Source organism: Pimephales promelas, chromosome 1 (assembly GCF_988280905.1).
Source record: "Pimephales promelas chromosome 1, fPimPro1.hap1.1, whole genome shotgun sequence".
In the NCBI taxonomy this organism is placed as follows: domain Eukaryota; kingdom Metazoa; phylum Chordata; class Actinopteri; order Cypriniformes; family Leuciscidae; genus Pimephales; species Pimephales promelas.
In genome coordinates, this window is record NC_142769.1 from 19,163,275 (window position 1) to 19,180,597 (window position 17,323).

The 17,323-nt window shown below is 37.8% G+C and overlaps 1 protein-coding gene across 1 annotated transcript in view; it reads left to right on the top strand.

Annotated features, from left to right (window-relative positions):
* rbpjb (recombination signal binding protein for immunoglobulin kappa J region b) overlaps positions 1–17,323 on the top strand; it is a 68,707-nt gene that overhangs the window by 37,363 nt on the left and 14,021 nt on the right. Inside the window, exon 3 of the mRNA XM_039669549.2 lies at positions 12,123–12,218. Coding sequence (XP_039525483.1) covers positions 12,123–12,218 — 96 coding nt within the window. The remainder of the gene's footprint in view (positions 1–12,122; positions 12,219–17,323) is intronic.

A 17,323-nucleotide genomic window follows, 5' to 3' on the forward strand; every position in this document is an offset into this window, starting at 1 on the left:
TGTACATTTATCGAAAATCTTAGGTCTCATTTATCTTATCACATTTATCGAAAATCTTATATCTCATTTATCGATACTCCACTTTTTTGTGAAATTGGCTCATTTTACAACTCCCCCAGAGTTAAACAGTTGAGTTTTACCGTTTTCGAATCCATTCAGCTGATTTCCGATTTCCTGATATTTAGAAGAATATCAGTAACCAGACAGTTTCTGGTGTCATTGACTTCCATAGTAGGGAAACAAAATTATACTATGGAAGTCAATGAGACCAGAATCTGTCTGGTTACTGATATTCTTCTAAATATCAGAAAATCGGCTGAATACATTCGGAAACTGTAAAACCCAACTGTTTTACTCTTGGGGGAGTGGTAAAATGAGCCTATTTCCAAAAAAGTGGAGTATCGCTTTAAAGGGTTAGTTCACCCAAAAATGAAAATTATGTCATTAATGACTCACCCTCATATTGTTCCAACTCCGTAAGACCTCCAATCATCTTCGAAACACAGTTTAAGATATTTTAGATTTAGTCGGCGAGCTTTCTGTTCCTCCATTGAAAATGTATGTACCTTATACTGTCCTTGTCCATAAAGGCAATACAGACATCATCAAAGTAGTCCATGTGACATGAGTGGGTTAGTTCGAATTTTTTGAAGCATCGAAAATACTTTTTGGTCCAAACATAGCAAAAACAACGACTTTATTCAGCATTGTATTCTCTTCCGGTTCTGTTGTCATTGCTCGTTCACGATTCCAATGACGCTGCTGACATGTTAACTTGTGCGCCCGAGCTTCGTTTACAGTCTGATGGAGACGCGCGCTGTATTCAAGCTTTTCTACATTGTTTGTATTTTGGTATTGCAATATTTTTTAAAAATGGTTCGTAAGTGTGCATGTCGCGGATGCCGCACAAGTTAACACGTCAGCAGCGTCATTGGAATGGTGAACGAGCAATGACAACAGAACCGGAAGAGAATACAATGCTGAATAAAGTCGTTGTTTTTGCTATGTTTGGAACAAAAGTATTTTCGATGCTTCAAAAAATTCGAACTAACCCACTCATGTCACATGGACTACTTTGATGATGCCTGTATTGCCTTTATGGACAAGGACAGTATAAGGTACGTACATTTTCAATGGAGGAACAGAAAGCTCTCCGACTAAATCTAAAATATCTTAAACTGTGTTCCGAAGATGAACGGAGGTGAACTAACCCTTTAAGCTTATTGAAGGTATGCCACATCAGTGCATCATTGGCTTAGACATTTAAAACTGTGAAACTGTTGAGACATACAATGTAGGTTTTCGAATAGTTCCTACACTGCTGTATGTAAAAACAAAACATAAAACCATAAATCAAGCTGTTTTCCCTTGCAAATTTGAATGTGATTTCTTATATTGGGTAGTACAGACAACATAAACCTGGTTATCAGACATTCTTTTTGTCTGAGATTTAATCTTTGGCGGCATTACAGTTTTGTTTAACGGCCGGTCGTAAAATAAAAGCACTGTTGGCTCAGGACGGCCACTGAGCTTTTGGTTTTAGTGTCTCTCGACCCTGCTGTGAAGTTTTTCCATAGTTACTGTCCCTTTTTGTCGCCATCGTTTCGCTCTACTTTCTACTTACATTTTTTTGAAAAGTCAAAATTAGACGCCAAGAAATTCGCTCAAGAAATATGGAACAAAACGTTTTCAGACGATCCGTTCTGTGAAGCAGCTCCAGTCAGCGGTTTCTGTTTTGAGTGGAGAAGTGAGGGACATGGAAAATGATAGAGAGGAGAGAGTTCGGCACTGCCCGCCCAACCCGTGCCACACGCCCTGCGGTGAACTCGCAGCACGACTGCATTCTGGCACAGATGACACACGCCCTGGCAGGACGTGGCCACCGCTTCACCCCTGTCTGTGTTGGGCCCCGTCCCTTACGGTTCACTAAGGCGTTGTTCAGTCATAGGTTTGGAGCAGATTAGGTCAGATTCATTTTGGTTCAAACTTATTTCGATGAGGCTTTCTGTGGACGTCAGTTATTTTAATGAACTGTTTGCATGGTGTGATGGCTACAGGGGATACAGTGATGAAGTGTGTGTGTGTGTCGGTAAGCCAATTGCTAAAGATAATGTGACATGCCTGGAGGAAGATGAACCTCTTTAAACCTCTACAGTCTCGATTAACTGGCAGAGTATTATACAAACTATCTTCTTCTCTTCTTGTGCACATTCAAACATGCAGCTTTGGCACAAGTAACTGTTTTAAGCAGTATTACTAATTCTGCAAAATGTGGGCATGAACTAACTTGAGCATTTTGTCGTTCAATCCCTCTTTCCTCTCCAATTTTCTAGCCTTTTCTCCTATATAGTTTGCTAGCTGCCAGTAGATTTATTTATTTTTTGTTGTTGTTGTCCAAAGACTGTCTATCTGCTTTGGAAGGTTTGATTTATTTCCACCAATCCCTTTTAAATGAATCTGTTCCAAACACTGATTTAGCAATCTAGCTTAATAAATCAATTGTTCATGGAAGTCTATGGTTATATTGTACATACATCTATTAGGTTCCATATTGACACATTACCTCATTCGTCCTTGTTCATTTATTGATAAACGGTTTTGAACTGGAAATATTTATTTATTGTATTTTAATCATTCAAATGTTCTGAATATGTATAATGTTTTGCTTTTTAACAATTTTAACTATTAGTTGGACCATTTTCTCATCTAGTTGATTTTTCCTGATTAAAATGCTCTTTTAAAGGAGTAGTTCACTTTAAAAAAAAAAAACTTTTGCTGATAATTTACTCACCCCCGTGTCATCCAAAATGTCCATATCATTCTTTCTTCAGTCGAAAAGAAATTAAGGTTTTTGATGAAAACATTCCAGGATTTTTCTCCATATAATGCACTTTACTGGGAACCAAACGGTTCAAGGTCCAAAAGACAGTTTCAGGGCAAACTTCAAACTGTTCAAAGGGCTTTAAACGATTTCAGACGATGAATAAGGGTCTTATCAAGCGAAACGATCGCTCATTTAATAAATAAATAACAACGTTTAAGTTTTATAAGCTCAAATGGTCGCCTTGCTCTGTTCTACGATGCACGTTTGTGACTCTCCTGTTCGAACTCGTTCATAAAAATGAACAAATCTTTTTCCGAGTCAATTTCTTCATTTCATTTGTTGAATGAACCATATGACACGAAAAAAAGATTCGTTCATTTTGATGAACGAGTTCGATCAGGAGAGTCACAAACGCACATCACAGAGCAAGGTGAGCATTTGAGCTTAAATTATTATTTATTTATTTTTTTTTAAATGAGCGATCGTTTCTCTTGATAATACCCTTATTCATCGTCTGGAATCGTTTATAGCCCTTTGAACAGTTTGCAGTTTGTACTAAAAGTGTCTTTTGGACCTTGAACTGTTTGGTTCCCACTGAAGTCCATTATATGGAGAAAAATGCTGGAATGTTTTCATCAAAAACCTTAATTTCTTTTCGACTGAAGAAAGAATGACATGGACATCTTAGATGACATGGGGGTGAGTAAATTATCAGCAAAAGAACTACTCCTTTAAGCCATTTAAGTGCAATTTCACAAATACCAAAATATATTAAATATTGTTTAATATCTGAACAATATTGAAACCTTTTTGTTGTCAGTGTTCAGCGCCATTAGGCTGGTTCACCTTACTTTTTTTTTTTTTTACTAATATTTATTTTTCTTCTTTTTTAAAAATGGTAAGTAACAACATCAGCCTAGGAGCCATTCATTTAAAGACAATTGAATGAGTCAATTCCACATCTGACACAAATAGAGAAAGCTCACTGAAAATATGGTTCTTGACTTCTGTAGCCCACTCCTGATTGTGGTTTCCCCATTGCAAAGCTTTGGTCTGTCTGACTATTTTTCTGGTCATTGTATCTTATGTGGCGTCTTGACTGTCGTGTCCTGCGGTTATGAAACGTAATAAAATATGTGTATGTAGATTATGGCGTGTGTTGTGGGTTCGCTGTTGCGTGTCAGTGTTTGTTTCAGTGTTCGTGTCAGAAGCTCTTCCTGTTGAAGTGCCCATATTTGTCATTCTGTTGCTGAAAACTGATGACTCGCATAGGCTCATCCACTTCTTCCCTCGATGTGTTTCTGGCTTTGTGCGTATGGTATGTGTATTTGTGTGTGGTTTTTTTTCTTAAGCATATGACGTCATATTGCCCAGCGGCTTGACTTTGCGTGCAAGACCTTTGCGTGTGCATGCGTATAGGAAAACTCTGATTGGACCGCTTTAGGACCGCTCGCATGGAGTTGCATGTTATTGATGACCCTATTTTACCAGCTCTGCAAGATGCAATAAACCATGACATGAATAACTCCAAGTTTGGTTCAAATGTTCTCCATATATGTTGGCCAATGAAATAAACCTCAAATTCTATATCATATGATTTCCACTTTAGCATTCGGGTGGCGTACGTTTAGTGATCTATGATCTTTAAATACATTTAAACACACAACTGCATATTTTCAAAACCGTCTTGTCGGTAGGTTGTCAAAACAACTAGTCATTTTAGAAAGCTTTGTATAATTACAAAGTTCAATGTCCACCAGACGAGATGTGTTTTTGTTTTTGCTCACCAAGGCTGTATAAATTGATCAAATACAGTAAAATACCGTAAAAACTGTAATATTGTGAAATATTATTGTAAATTAAAAGAACAGTTTTCTATTTTAATAGATATTAAAATGTAATTTATTCCTGTGATGGCAAAGCTGAATTTTCAGCATCATTACTCTAGTCTTCAGTGTCACATGATACTTCAGAAATCATTCTTATATGGGCTGATTTGGTGCTCCAGAAACATTTCTTATCAATGTTGAAATCTGTTATGCTTTTGTGGTATCCGTGATCTATTTTTTTCAGGATTCTCTGATGAATTGAACAATATTTATTTGAAATAGAAATCTTGTTTTACTCTCACTTTTGATTACGTGATGTGACGGCATCCTTGTGTTAATTTCTTCTTTTTCATCATCATCATCTTAAAAAATAAAAAATAAAAATAGTACTAAACCCAAACCTTTGAAACTGCAGTAAATTTGCACCCTTCTATGACAATGAACTGATTTTAACCTATTACCAAAACCATAATAGTCCTTGAAAAGAAATGGAGGTGTATAAATTATGCACATTGCTCACAGTAGGTGGTTTGAAGTCTTAAATGTATTGTTGAAGGTAGTGAATTTGTCATATATGTCAAGAGTTTTACCATCTTTAGAAGTTATTGTGAAATAGGCACGATAAACCTTTCTCTGATAAGTTGTATCCTAAATTTCAGCCTCTTTTTGGATTGTCGCCTAAACAATTTTTTTAAAGCGACAAATATATACAATTTTACTGGTCGACCGCACTAGTCACTACTGAACTGACCATGTTGATCTTACTTTCAAGAAACAAATGACAACCTATTTTATCTGAGAGCTAAACTGTCAGATCTTTAATTACAATGCGAACAGAAGATTTTTACAATGCGAATTGCGAACAGAAGGGTTTTCCCTGTAAATGGCGAGGGCCATCAATAAACTCTTCTGAGATGCTTTGTAAACACTGCTGGTGTTTTTGTGAATTGTCATGTTGCCTGATATCAAAGCTGAACCCTGTTGCTTTTTGCTGTCTGTAATCACGATTCAGATGTGCAGCTGTCTTTGCACTGTTGAGGGAATTCACTAGCATTTGGGGAAACGGGTACATTTTATCCAGGGATAGAGGAAGACTCTGCTCAGTAAAGGTTTCGATCTCGTGTTTCTGAAGCTCACAATCCAAAACCATGTCAGAGATGGTCACCGAGTCTTCCTTTTCTGAACACACACACACGGAAGGTTATTAGAAGTATCAAAGGTTTCAGATGACATGGGCCTGAGGAAGATGACATCACCAGATTTGCAGGAATTCACTGTATGTGTGTGTGTCATGTGAGGCTGGGAGGTTCAACAGAACAATGTTTAGTATTTTTACTCGGTTCACTGACATACAAGATAATAGATAAACCTCTATGCAACCTGTCAGGTAAGATACATATTATTTCAGTTATCTTTTATGACGGTAAAATCATTTAGCATGAAGGAAAATACAAATTTGACTCTACTGCTTTCATAAAATGCTGACAGTAAAAATAAACAGAAAGCAATAGTAATACAAATAAATAAATTAAATAAATAACTTTCATATATACACCTGACAACAGACAAAAATTAGCGTAAACAACAGTATAGCATATGCAAGTGGGAAGATACGTACATAACAGGGGATGCCCAGAATGTTGGATGCCTGCTCACAAGGCTATCAGCTCCAACGTGTCTTACATTTTAAAATGCAGAAAATGAGAGACGCAAGGTTGTGGAATGAAGAAAAAGAGCAAGCTCTGCGTCTGAAATCGAATACTTCTCATAAATTATGCAATAAACAGTATTCCAAAAGAGTAGCATGTCCGAATACTTACTACGTCTGCTGAGATTCTGGAGTGCGACTTCAATGGACTTTACTTTCCCATGAGGCCGCGGGAGAAGATTTAAGATTTGCCTTCACACGTGTTACTGGAATTATAATAAAAATATGTTCCTAGTCGAAAATTAGACATGAACGCCATCTCAAGTTGTATTAACTACTGGAAATGTCTGAGATAATTTAGATTTCTGAGTTTAAGTTGGACATGCTATCAACTTTAAACATGACAGAGGGGACAGAGGGCATCACTTTAAACATGACAGAGGGGACAGAGGGCATCACTTTGTCTTGTCAATAAAGTAGTGCATAACCAGTTGAAGAAAATCATATGTTTTATTCACAGCCAACATGACATCATGACTTTTGCGTAAACATACACGCCAATTTCGAGTCAAGTGGCGTTTTGAGCTATCCGCGTGTATGTCTACGCCATTAACGTCCGCGTCATTCCGCGTGTCTGTACACGCCGTCAAATGTCAGAGTAAAACAAAGCAAAATGTACATCTACATCTGGGGAGCTATGTTTTTCTTTCCTAGGATGGTAGGGGAAGACTCACAAATGGTATTAACCCCAGTGACGGTTAGGTTTAGGGACGGGGTTGAGGTAGGTCATATATTTATATATACAGTAATAACGTTAAGTCAACGGCGTTCATAAACTCGCTGAAAATCGATTATGCGTGCAGATGGAAATACGAATTGGCGTGTCATACACACGCTAACATGCATTTGACCGACAATCTAGAATTGTCAGCAAGCTGACCATTTCGATTTTGCGGTAAATGTCAACGAATGGGACGTTGCATTATTCAGAATGAAATATCTTCAGTACATTTTGGCTTAAATCTTTCTCCAAGAAATAAGAAAGAATTAACCTGGTGTTCTCCATAATTCCTATTCTTTCTGACAACAAAGCACTTGATTGCGCTAAGCTCGTAATTAGGACTTTAGAAGTGGGAAGTAGAAAATCTCCGACAGCATGTGAAGGCAGCGTTATGAATGGCAGTGAAGTGACGCAACTGATGCTTGAACGTCACATGACAGTAACAACATGCCAGTTGTAGTATGTCCAAATTTAATATACTCTTTCATACCTTATAAAACTTGCGTCCTTATACAGAGCTATAGACCTTATGCACCATAGAAACATGGGCACCGTCATCTTTAGAATATTGTCTTTAAACTTCCATTTTTTGCGGTCGCTCTGTATATTTCTATGGCATCGCTGTCGAGGAGTAATTAGCTGGTGAAGTGGATTTACTTATTGTAGAGTTAAGAAAAATTGTAATGTTCATCATAAGCATTGTAAAGCAGATGTCTTAGCAAATGTCAACCGAGAATATTTTTACGAGCAGTTCATTCATACCTATGCAAGATCACTGTGAAAATACAGACCGGAAGTCAAAAGACAACGAGCGCAACGCTGAAAAGGGGCGGGGCTACATAAGGTCGATAGCCTACTTTTTTTAACAGATGTAAATTCGAATGTAGTATCTACTCAGCATGCAATTTTTCGATGCACCGAAAGTCTAGAACTTTCTTGGCTTTAGTGCTCCATTTTTTGATCATTCCATCGTGTGCGGGACTCAATACGCATGTTAACATAGAAAAGCAATGGAAAAGCTTTGAAAAATGTTGAACCTTTTTTTTTTTTGTCAATGGCCTGTTTATGGTTCCCAGGCAACATAGCAGCCTAGGGTATTGATATGTATGTAGTGTACAACTTCAAATGTAGTTCATCCAATTAGATATTAGGGTTTTCAAAAAAAATTGTATTCAGCGTCAATTATGTTCTGATTGTCCGTGGAATCAGAATGGTTTTGCTATTTAAAGGAGCATTCCGTTCTTTACCTAGCGTTAGCATCGCTGTTCTTTGTGTACATTTAAAGAGGTCATGAACTGGCTTTTTAAATTTGATTATATTGTTGTCTGAGGTCAACGTATGACGTTTGCTTGGTGTTTGCATTCAAAACAATCAAAATGAATAAGTAATAGGCTATTTTCTACCCTATTTTTGAGCCTAGCTGAAAAACGTTTTTTTTATGGGCGTCTCGCACTGAAGACTTGCAAGTAAACGCCCACTGCTGCGAGTGGATAACAGTTTTGCATATTATAATGAATTTCAACTCACCCGTCGATCCACTTGGGGGAAATTGTTTTGAAAACGTCCAATGTTGTAAAATGGCAACCGGAATGATTCGCCCATACATGTTCGACCCAGAGTCCGTGTGTTTTACCTCATCAGCTGGAACGTCATTAAAAATAAAGTTTATCTATGCAGTCCTATTGGAATCCAGAGGAAGCTTATGCAGCGACTGTCATCCACAACCAGGCACTGCACAATATTTTGTATCGCTCGGTAGCTCGATCCGGTTTGTCATCACAAGGTAGGAATCTATGTTATTTAGCCATGCGTGTAATGCGCGAATCGGTGGGCGGGGCTAAACCGGCCGTCTTGAAGCAGGCATTGATCTTCTTCAGCAGGGGTGGTGTTTTATCCTCTTTGACGTCATAGTTCCCCACTTTGAAAAAACGAGTTGTTTGCTGGGGCTGGTGTCAAGAAAAGCTTTTATTGGACTAACAAGGACATTTTCAGTTCTGAAACTTACAGGATATTCTTATAATATGATGACCTCTTAGATGTCAAAAGCTCAAGGAAAATTTGATTTCTCAGTTCATCACTCCTTAAATTCAGATACCACAATACTGTTAGCTGTTTTGAGTTTCGGAGTGTTCGGATAATTAATTCCCTTACCGTCCAAAAAAAAAAAAATGGAGGAAACTTGGACATCACTAATCTTTAGTATGATGTACCGATGATTACTCTCTTTTTTTTTCTTTTTTTTTTTGGTCAGGTCAAGTCAAAACATAGTGTTGGTCTTTCTTTCAGACCTTTTCTGCTTTTCAGCTGGACAGGTACTGGTTCTAATTTGCATGCTTTGCATCACCAAACAACACTATGCTACTGGCGTATCAGAGGCAGCCAATGAGCATGAAGACTCTCTTCGACATTTAGTAAAACACTGCAGGTCACATCATTTCCACATGGCAAAACACAGTAGTATTATGCATATAATATGTTCTTATGTGAGTGTGCACCATTCAAATAACTCTTCACACACAAAAAAACACAATATACTTTTTAAATTAGCACCAAACTACTCAATGCACCTTTAATAGCGGATAGTTTAATTTTTGCTGACACAACAATGCTGATTGTGTGGCATCACACACAGCATGTTGCCCTCAATGTGGGGAGGCGGATTTGCTATTGTAGATGCTGGAAACTTAATTAGGCCAAGTTACTTTTACCTTAAACGTTATTTCTCCTGTTAGTCTTGGTGCACGTTTTCAACGAGTCTCTCGTCTTGTAGGAGAAGGATTATTGTCAGAGCACAACCCCTTTCACCTCTCGTCCCTCTCATTCTTCCCCTCCCACCCTCATGTCGCAGGGCCCCCTTGCTTTCCATAACAAAAGCCTGTCTAACTTGAGCGTGTGTGTGAGACGTTTGCATGGCAAAGGGAAGCTGCTTGTGTGTGTGTGTAAGCTGCCTCCACAATTACCCCATCTCTGTGTCCCTCTGAGCATTTTGACGTGTCAGGTGTCACCGACATCTGTGCAAATGAGCCGGGGTTTTTTTGTGAGTAACCTTTTTTTTTTTTAATCGAAACACTTAGGGTCTGTTGCAGATCATCTTCCTGCAGAATATTTCTGTTTGGGATTCTGTTCAAGTTCAAAGCACGCATGTTGTTGTATTAACAACAACCTTGAAGCAAAGTTTTTTTAATGTTTCCTTGAAATGCATCACACTTGCAGAGTGTCCACATTTAGAGAGCTAATTTAAGTTTGCACATGCTGGGATGTTTTTCGTTAGTTAACTGAGGTAATTGGAACGCTGACACGAAATCGGAATTCTTCGATTATGAGCTAAGAGTTTTTGTGGCGTTCGACTCGTACACACACACACACATTGTTGTCCTTTTGCCCTTTTTCTTACCCCCTCCCTCTTCCCCTTCTTTTTATTTTAAAGACCCCCAGCTGGAAAGCTGAGGTTTTTGGCCACAGTGTTTGTATGCTTTCTGCAAGCAACACATAGTTGCACTCACCAGAGAATTGGCTAATCAAACTTGGGCCTGTGTTTCTAGTCAAGCTCTGGAGATTTGGGTTTTGAAGCGCATACAGGCCTTCAGAAAGCTTTCTCTTCAAAGAAACACGCACGCATGCTTTCACCAGAACCATTGACAATAGCAATTCTAATTGATATGTACAGGTCTGAAACACAAGGACATGTTTTAAAAACATGTAACTGTGATATTGGACTTTAAGCAGATAAGTGAAAAGCTGTCGTTTTTATGAAAACACTTAACAAAAATGTAATCTTGCCTGTTTCAGTAATGGATTGGAGTTTTTTCTATGATAATGCTATATCAAAGTTTATACTTGGCAGCCAGAAACGGGCAGTCATGCAATGGGGAAATACCAAAATCGGTTTGTCGAAATAATAACATTTCAATAACATGCCTCAAATCAAGATTAAAATCTGACATCAATGGTATGATATACTTTACTGGTTGAACTCAGATCACGCTAAAAACATTTGTGCCTTTCCAGCTAATGTGCAAGTTTGTTCTAGGGCAAAAGAACGAAACAAATTATTAGTTCTTTTAATTGTAAGGTAGCACTTTCTTTCCTACAGCCAATGCATTGAGGGTTTGCGTTTCTTCTCCTCCTTATTCATATATTCATGTGTGGGCCGTATACCACTTAAAGGAGTAGTTCACTTTTACAAAAAACTTTTGCTGATAATTTACTCATCCCCATGTCATCCAAGATGTCCATGTCATTCTTTCCTCAGTCGAAAAGAAATTAAGGTTTTTGATGAAAACATTACAGGATTTTTCTCCATATAATGCACTTCAATGGGAACCAAACGGTTCAAGGTCCAAAAGACAGTTTCAGTGCAAATAAGGGTCTTATCAAGCGAAACGATCGCTCATTTAAAAAAAAAAAAAAACTTGAACAAATCTTTTTCCGAGTCAATTCGTTCATTTCGTTCGTTGAATGAACCAAATGACACGAAAAAAGATTTGTTCATTTTGATAAACAAGTTCGAAAAGGAGTGTCACGAACGCACATCACAGAACAGAGAAAGGCGACCATCTGAGCTTATAAAACTTAAACTTTTTTTTTTTAAATGACCCATCATTTCGCTAGATAAGACCCTTATTCATCGTCTGTAATCATTTGAAGCCCTTTGAACAGTTTGCAGTTTGCACTGAAACTGTCTTTTGGACCTTGAACCGTTTGGTTCCCAGTAAAGTGTATTATATTGACTGAAGAAAGAATGACATGGATATCTTGGATGACATTGGGGTGAGTAAATTATCAGCAAACGTTTTTTCTTTAAAAGTGAACTACTCCTTTAAGTTAGAGGTGGATGTCTGTTAGTGAAATGGATGTGCATAAGTAATCGATTGGTAGAGATTTTGCACGTTATTAAATTTGAATGCGCATTTTAAGCTGACCTATTCAATCACTTTGCTTTTATTTTTTTTAATTTAATGTGTCCGAGTGTGTGGCTATAGAATTATTCACAATTCCCATTACTCTCTAATATTTTTTTTTTTCCTTCTGTGATTTCAGAGAAGCCATGCGAAATTACCTGAAGGAACGAGGAGACCAAACCGTGCTCATCCTCCACGCTAAAGTTGCACAGAAATCGTACGGCAATGAAAAAAGGTAAATGACCACTGTGAATCTTGATAAATACCCGGGATGAACTTTTGAAAATCACATTTTAAACTTTTTGACCGTTTAGTGGGCGTAAATACAGCATTTACATCTTTCTAATAATTATTAAATCTTTAGTAGTTGCAATGTGTCTCACTTTTCTTTCAGAATCTTATGCCATGAGCTTTGCAATTTTAAGGCGCATTAAAAATAGTTCCACTTTTATCCCCTGTTCCATTCCTAAGCTCTCCATCTGGGTTTTTGAGCACGAAAACGTATCCCATGTGAAACCCCTTATGCCTAAAGTAGGAAAATTAGGGTTTTTAGGGAAGAATGGAGTAAGATGAAGAGGTGAAAGGACAAGAGAAGGAAAGAACATTCAAGAAGAAAAAAAAGAAGTGAGAGAGAAGCTGATAAGAAAAGAAACCAAATAATGACAGGAAAGAGAAAAGAAATGATTTAGGAGGTGAGGTGATATGAGACAGGGAAGTGAAGGAGAGAAGGTCAGCTGAAAGAGAGACAAGATGATAACTGTAGAGAAACACAGTGTCTGGGGAACCGATGTCGCGGTTACAGCTCGCTCGGCCTCATTTGGCAGAGAGACAGCACTGTTATTCGTGAACAGCACAGCCAAAACCTGGACACTTGTCAAGAGCGACAGGATGCCAGATGAGAACAAAAGTATGCGCTTCATGAAATCATATACATGTGTTCTGTAATCAGAGATGGTTTATGACTAGGAAATGTATCACTTAGCTTGAATTGAAAATGAATGTGAAGCAATTGACTTGTTGCACCAGTTCTGCTTCTTTTAAAATTCCTAACGTTTACTATTACTGTTGGACATTTTTACTTGCACTTAGGACACCATAAGTGTCCAACACTTAGGACACCATAGCAACCACATAGCAACTCCCTGCAAACCAATGCCATAACAACCACCCAAAACACCCTAAACGGTCTAGTATATGGGGGCATATAATAAGTAAAAAGAAATCGCTAGTTAATATCACTAACAAGGCTCAAGTTGCCAAAAAAAAAAAAATGTTCATGATTTGTAATCACAACATTTTTTCTTTTGTCAATTCAACTTAAATCATTTATGTGGTTCAGATAACATAATGTTTTGAGTTTCTGATGATTGAATCAATCTCCTTCATTTGTATTAACTCCATTTCTCAATTTCAATGAACTTAAAATTTGAAGGCAACCAGGTTACTTAATTTAAGTTAAACCAACAATATTTGACATGTTCCTGGATCAACATATTTAACAACATTCCTGTCCAAAAACAGTCCTAATCTCATCTCACCCCTAAACATAACTCTACCCATCATGTATTTCTAAAATCTGAGGGAAATTATATGTGACTAACACTGATGGAGAACACTGATGTGTAAGCTTAAACTTGTAAACAAACTTTAAACTTGTCCCTCAAATCTGATTGGTTGATTGGAATTTTGTTCCAGGGTCAACAAAGATGTTGATCCAGGAACATGTTGTACTTGGTTAGCATTTTGTATGTGCTTGGTTAGCGTTTTGGTGGTGAGATCAGATTTGTGCAATTGTTTCCATCAGAAAATGTCAAACTGCAAAGTTGTCTTTGTAGCTGTATGTTGTAAAGTCGTGGTTTTACATGGGGGTGAAGATTCAAATTATATACAGTAGATTAAAGCAACACGTTGTTGCTGCCTTGTCAATGACAAATCGATGCAGATCAAACTCGTACGTCTATTGGTCCTGACTACGACATGCGCCTTTCACTATTAGGATGTGAAAGTAGACTTCAGACATGCCTTTTCCTTTTTCGTTTCATAGACACCAATACAGGAAAAAAAATGATTTAACAACTCTTGGGGTTGGGTCTGTCCCCTAACTCATATCTACAGCATCTCTCAGTCTGACTGGATGTGGAACCGCTGTTATTCCCCTTTTATTGCACCAGTTTTCAGATATCAGCTGCAGTTTTGTGTCATGAGCATTCCCCCGCCTCACGTCTAGACGTTTACAAGCGTTTCTCCAAGATGTGCGGTGAGCTGATAACGTCACCCACAGAGATCACGGCTTTAATGTCAAGTGCAGATTCCGTGCTTCGGTATTCAAGGTCACGCTGATTGATATCTGTTCTGTTTGCTCTAACATCCCTTTGATGATGTAGGCCACAATATGCATGAGATGAGCAAATATGACATAGACCCCAGACTCTGGTGAGGCGCAGGACGTGGTGTAATACAGTGTGCTCATGAGTTGTGAAATGTTTCTTCTGTGCAGCTTTGCGTAGGTTCAGGTCTTCAGTGTTTGAGATTGTCCGTCTGATGGTGGTTTCTTGAGTTTGTCCTGCACGTGAAAGCTGTACCAACACTACACATGTTCTGCTGCCACCTAGTGCTGATCTAAAGTACTTCTGAGGTCATGTACACTTGATGTGTAATGTGTAGCTATTCATTCATTCATGGACCAGTTGTGTTTATAATTGTATATTTTATGATTATTGTACCCCTTGCAGAATCTGTTGAGTTTTTATTTATATGTTTAATATAATTCATGTTTAATCATTTAATCCATCCATCCATCATATATATGAGGTATTCCATACATCCATACTGTACATCTCTCATGCAGTGTTTGTTTCCATCCATCCATTCATCCTGATTATATGAAGTATTCCATACATCCATCCATCACATAACATATGAAGTATCCAGCTATACATCTCATGCAGTGTTTGTTTCCATCTCCCATCCATCCATCTGCATAATATGAAGCATTCCATCCATCCATCCATCCATCCGCATTATATGACGTATTCCATCCATCCATCCATCCGCATTATATGACGTATTCCATCCATCCATCCATCCATCCATCCACCCGCATTTATATGAAATATTCCATCCATCCATCCATCCATCCGCATTATATGAAGTATTCTATACATCCATCCATCCAAGTAGTATTCCATCCATCCATCCATTCATTCATCCGCATTATATGAAAGATTCCATCCATCCATTCATCCGCATTATATGAAGTAGTATTCCATCCATCCACATTATTTGATGTATTCCATCCATCCATGCATCCATCTGCATTATATGAAGTAGTATTCCTTCCATCCATCCATCATCCTCATTATATGAAGTAATCCATCCGTCTATCCATCCATCCATCCACATAATAAATGAAGTATTCCATCATCCATCCATCCATCCGCATAATATATGAATTATTTCATCGTCAATCCATCCATCCATCCATCCATCCGCATAAAATATGAAGTATTCCATCATCCATCCATCCATCCATCCGCATAATATATGAAGTATTCCATCCATCCATCCATTCATCCACATAAAATATGAAGTATTCCATCCATCCATCCATCCGCATAATTTATGAAGTATTCCATCCATCCATCCATTTATCCATCCATCCATCCATCCGCATAAATTATGAAGTATTCCATCATCCATCTATCCATCCGCATAATATATGAAGTCATCCATCCATCCATCCATCCATCATGAAGTATGATGAAGTAGTCCATTATATGAAGTAGTATTCATCCATCCACATTATTTGAAGTATTTTATCCATCCATCATCCTCATTATATGAAGTAATCCATCCGTCTATCCATCCATCCATCCATCCACATAATAAATGAAGTATTCCATCATCCATCCATCCATCCATCCATCCGCATAATATATGAATTATTTCATCATCAATCCATCCATCCATCCATCCGCATAATATATGAAGTATTCCATCATCAATCCATCCATCCATCATCAATCCATCCATCCATCAGCATAAAATATGAAGTATTCCATCATCCATCCATCCATCCGCATAATATATGAAGTCATCCATCCGTCCGTCCATCCGTCCATCCATCCATATAATATGCAGTGGTGGAAAGAGTACTGAAAAACATACTCAAGTAAAAGTACCATTACATTCCAAAAAATGTAGTGTGAGTAGAGTAAAAAGTACTTGTCCAAAAAACTACTTGAGTAAGAGTAAAAAAGTAGCTTATTTAAAAGTACTCAAGAGTAGTGAGTAGTGAGTACTGAGGTGCGGTTTCTAACCCTTATAATAAACACTGTGCACTACAATTTATAAATTAAAAAAAATGCACATATTGTACCCCTTGCAAAATCTGTTGAGTTTTTATTTATATGTTTAATATAATTCATGTTTAATCATTTAATCCATCCATCCATCATATATATGAGGTATTCCATACATCCATACTGTACATCTCTCATGCAGTGTTTGTTTCCATCCATCCATTCATCCTGATTATATGAAGTATTCCATACATCCATCCATCACATAACATATGAAGTATCCAGCTATACATCTCATGCAGTGTTTGTTTCCATCTCCCATCCATCCATCTGCATAATATGAAGCATTCCATCCATCCATCCATCCATCCGCATTATATGACGTATTCCATCCATCCATCCATCCGCATTATATGACGTATTCCATCCATCCATCCATCCATCCATCCACCCGCATTTATATGAAATATTCCATCCATCCATCCATCCATCCGCATTATATGAAGTATTCTATACATCCATCCATCCAAGTAGTATTCCATCCATCCATCCATTCATTCATCCGCATTATATGAAAGATTCCATCCATCCATTCATCCGCATTATATGAAGTAGTATTCCATCCATCCACATTATTTGATGTATTCCATCCATCCATGCATCCATCTGCATTATATGAAGTAGTATTCCTTCCATCCATCCATCATCCTCATTATATGAAGTAATCCATCCGTCTATCCATCCATCCATCCACATAATAAATGAAGTATTCCATCATCCATCCATCCATCCGCATAATATATGAATTATTTCATCGTCAATCCATCCATCCATCCATCCATCCGCATAAAATATGAAGTATTCCATCATCCATCCATCCATCCATCCGCATAATATATGAAGTATTCCATCCATCCATCCATTCATCCACATAAAATATGAAGTATTCCATCCATCCATCCATCCGCATAATTTATGAAGTATTCCATCCATCCATCCATTTATCCATCCATCCATCCATCCATCCATCCATCCGCAT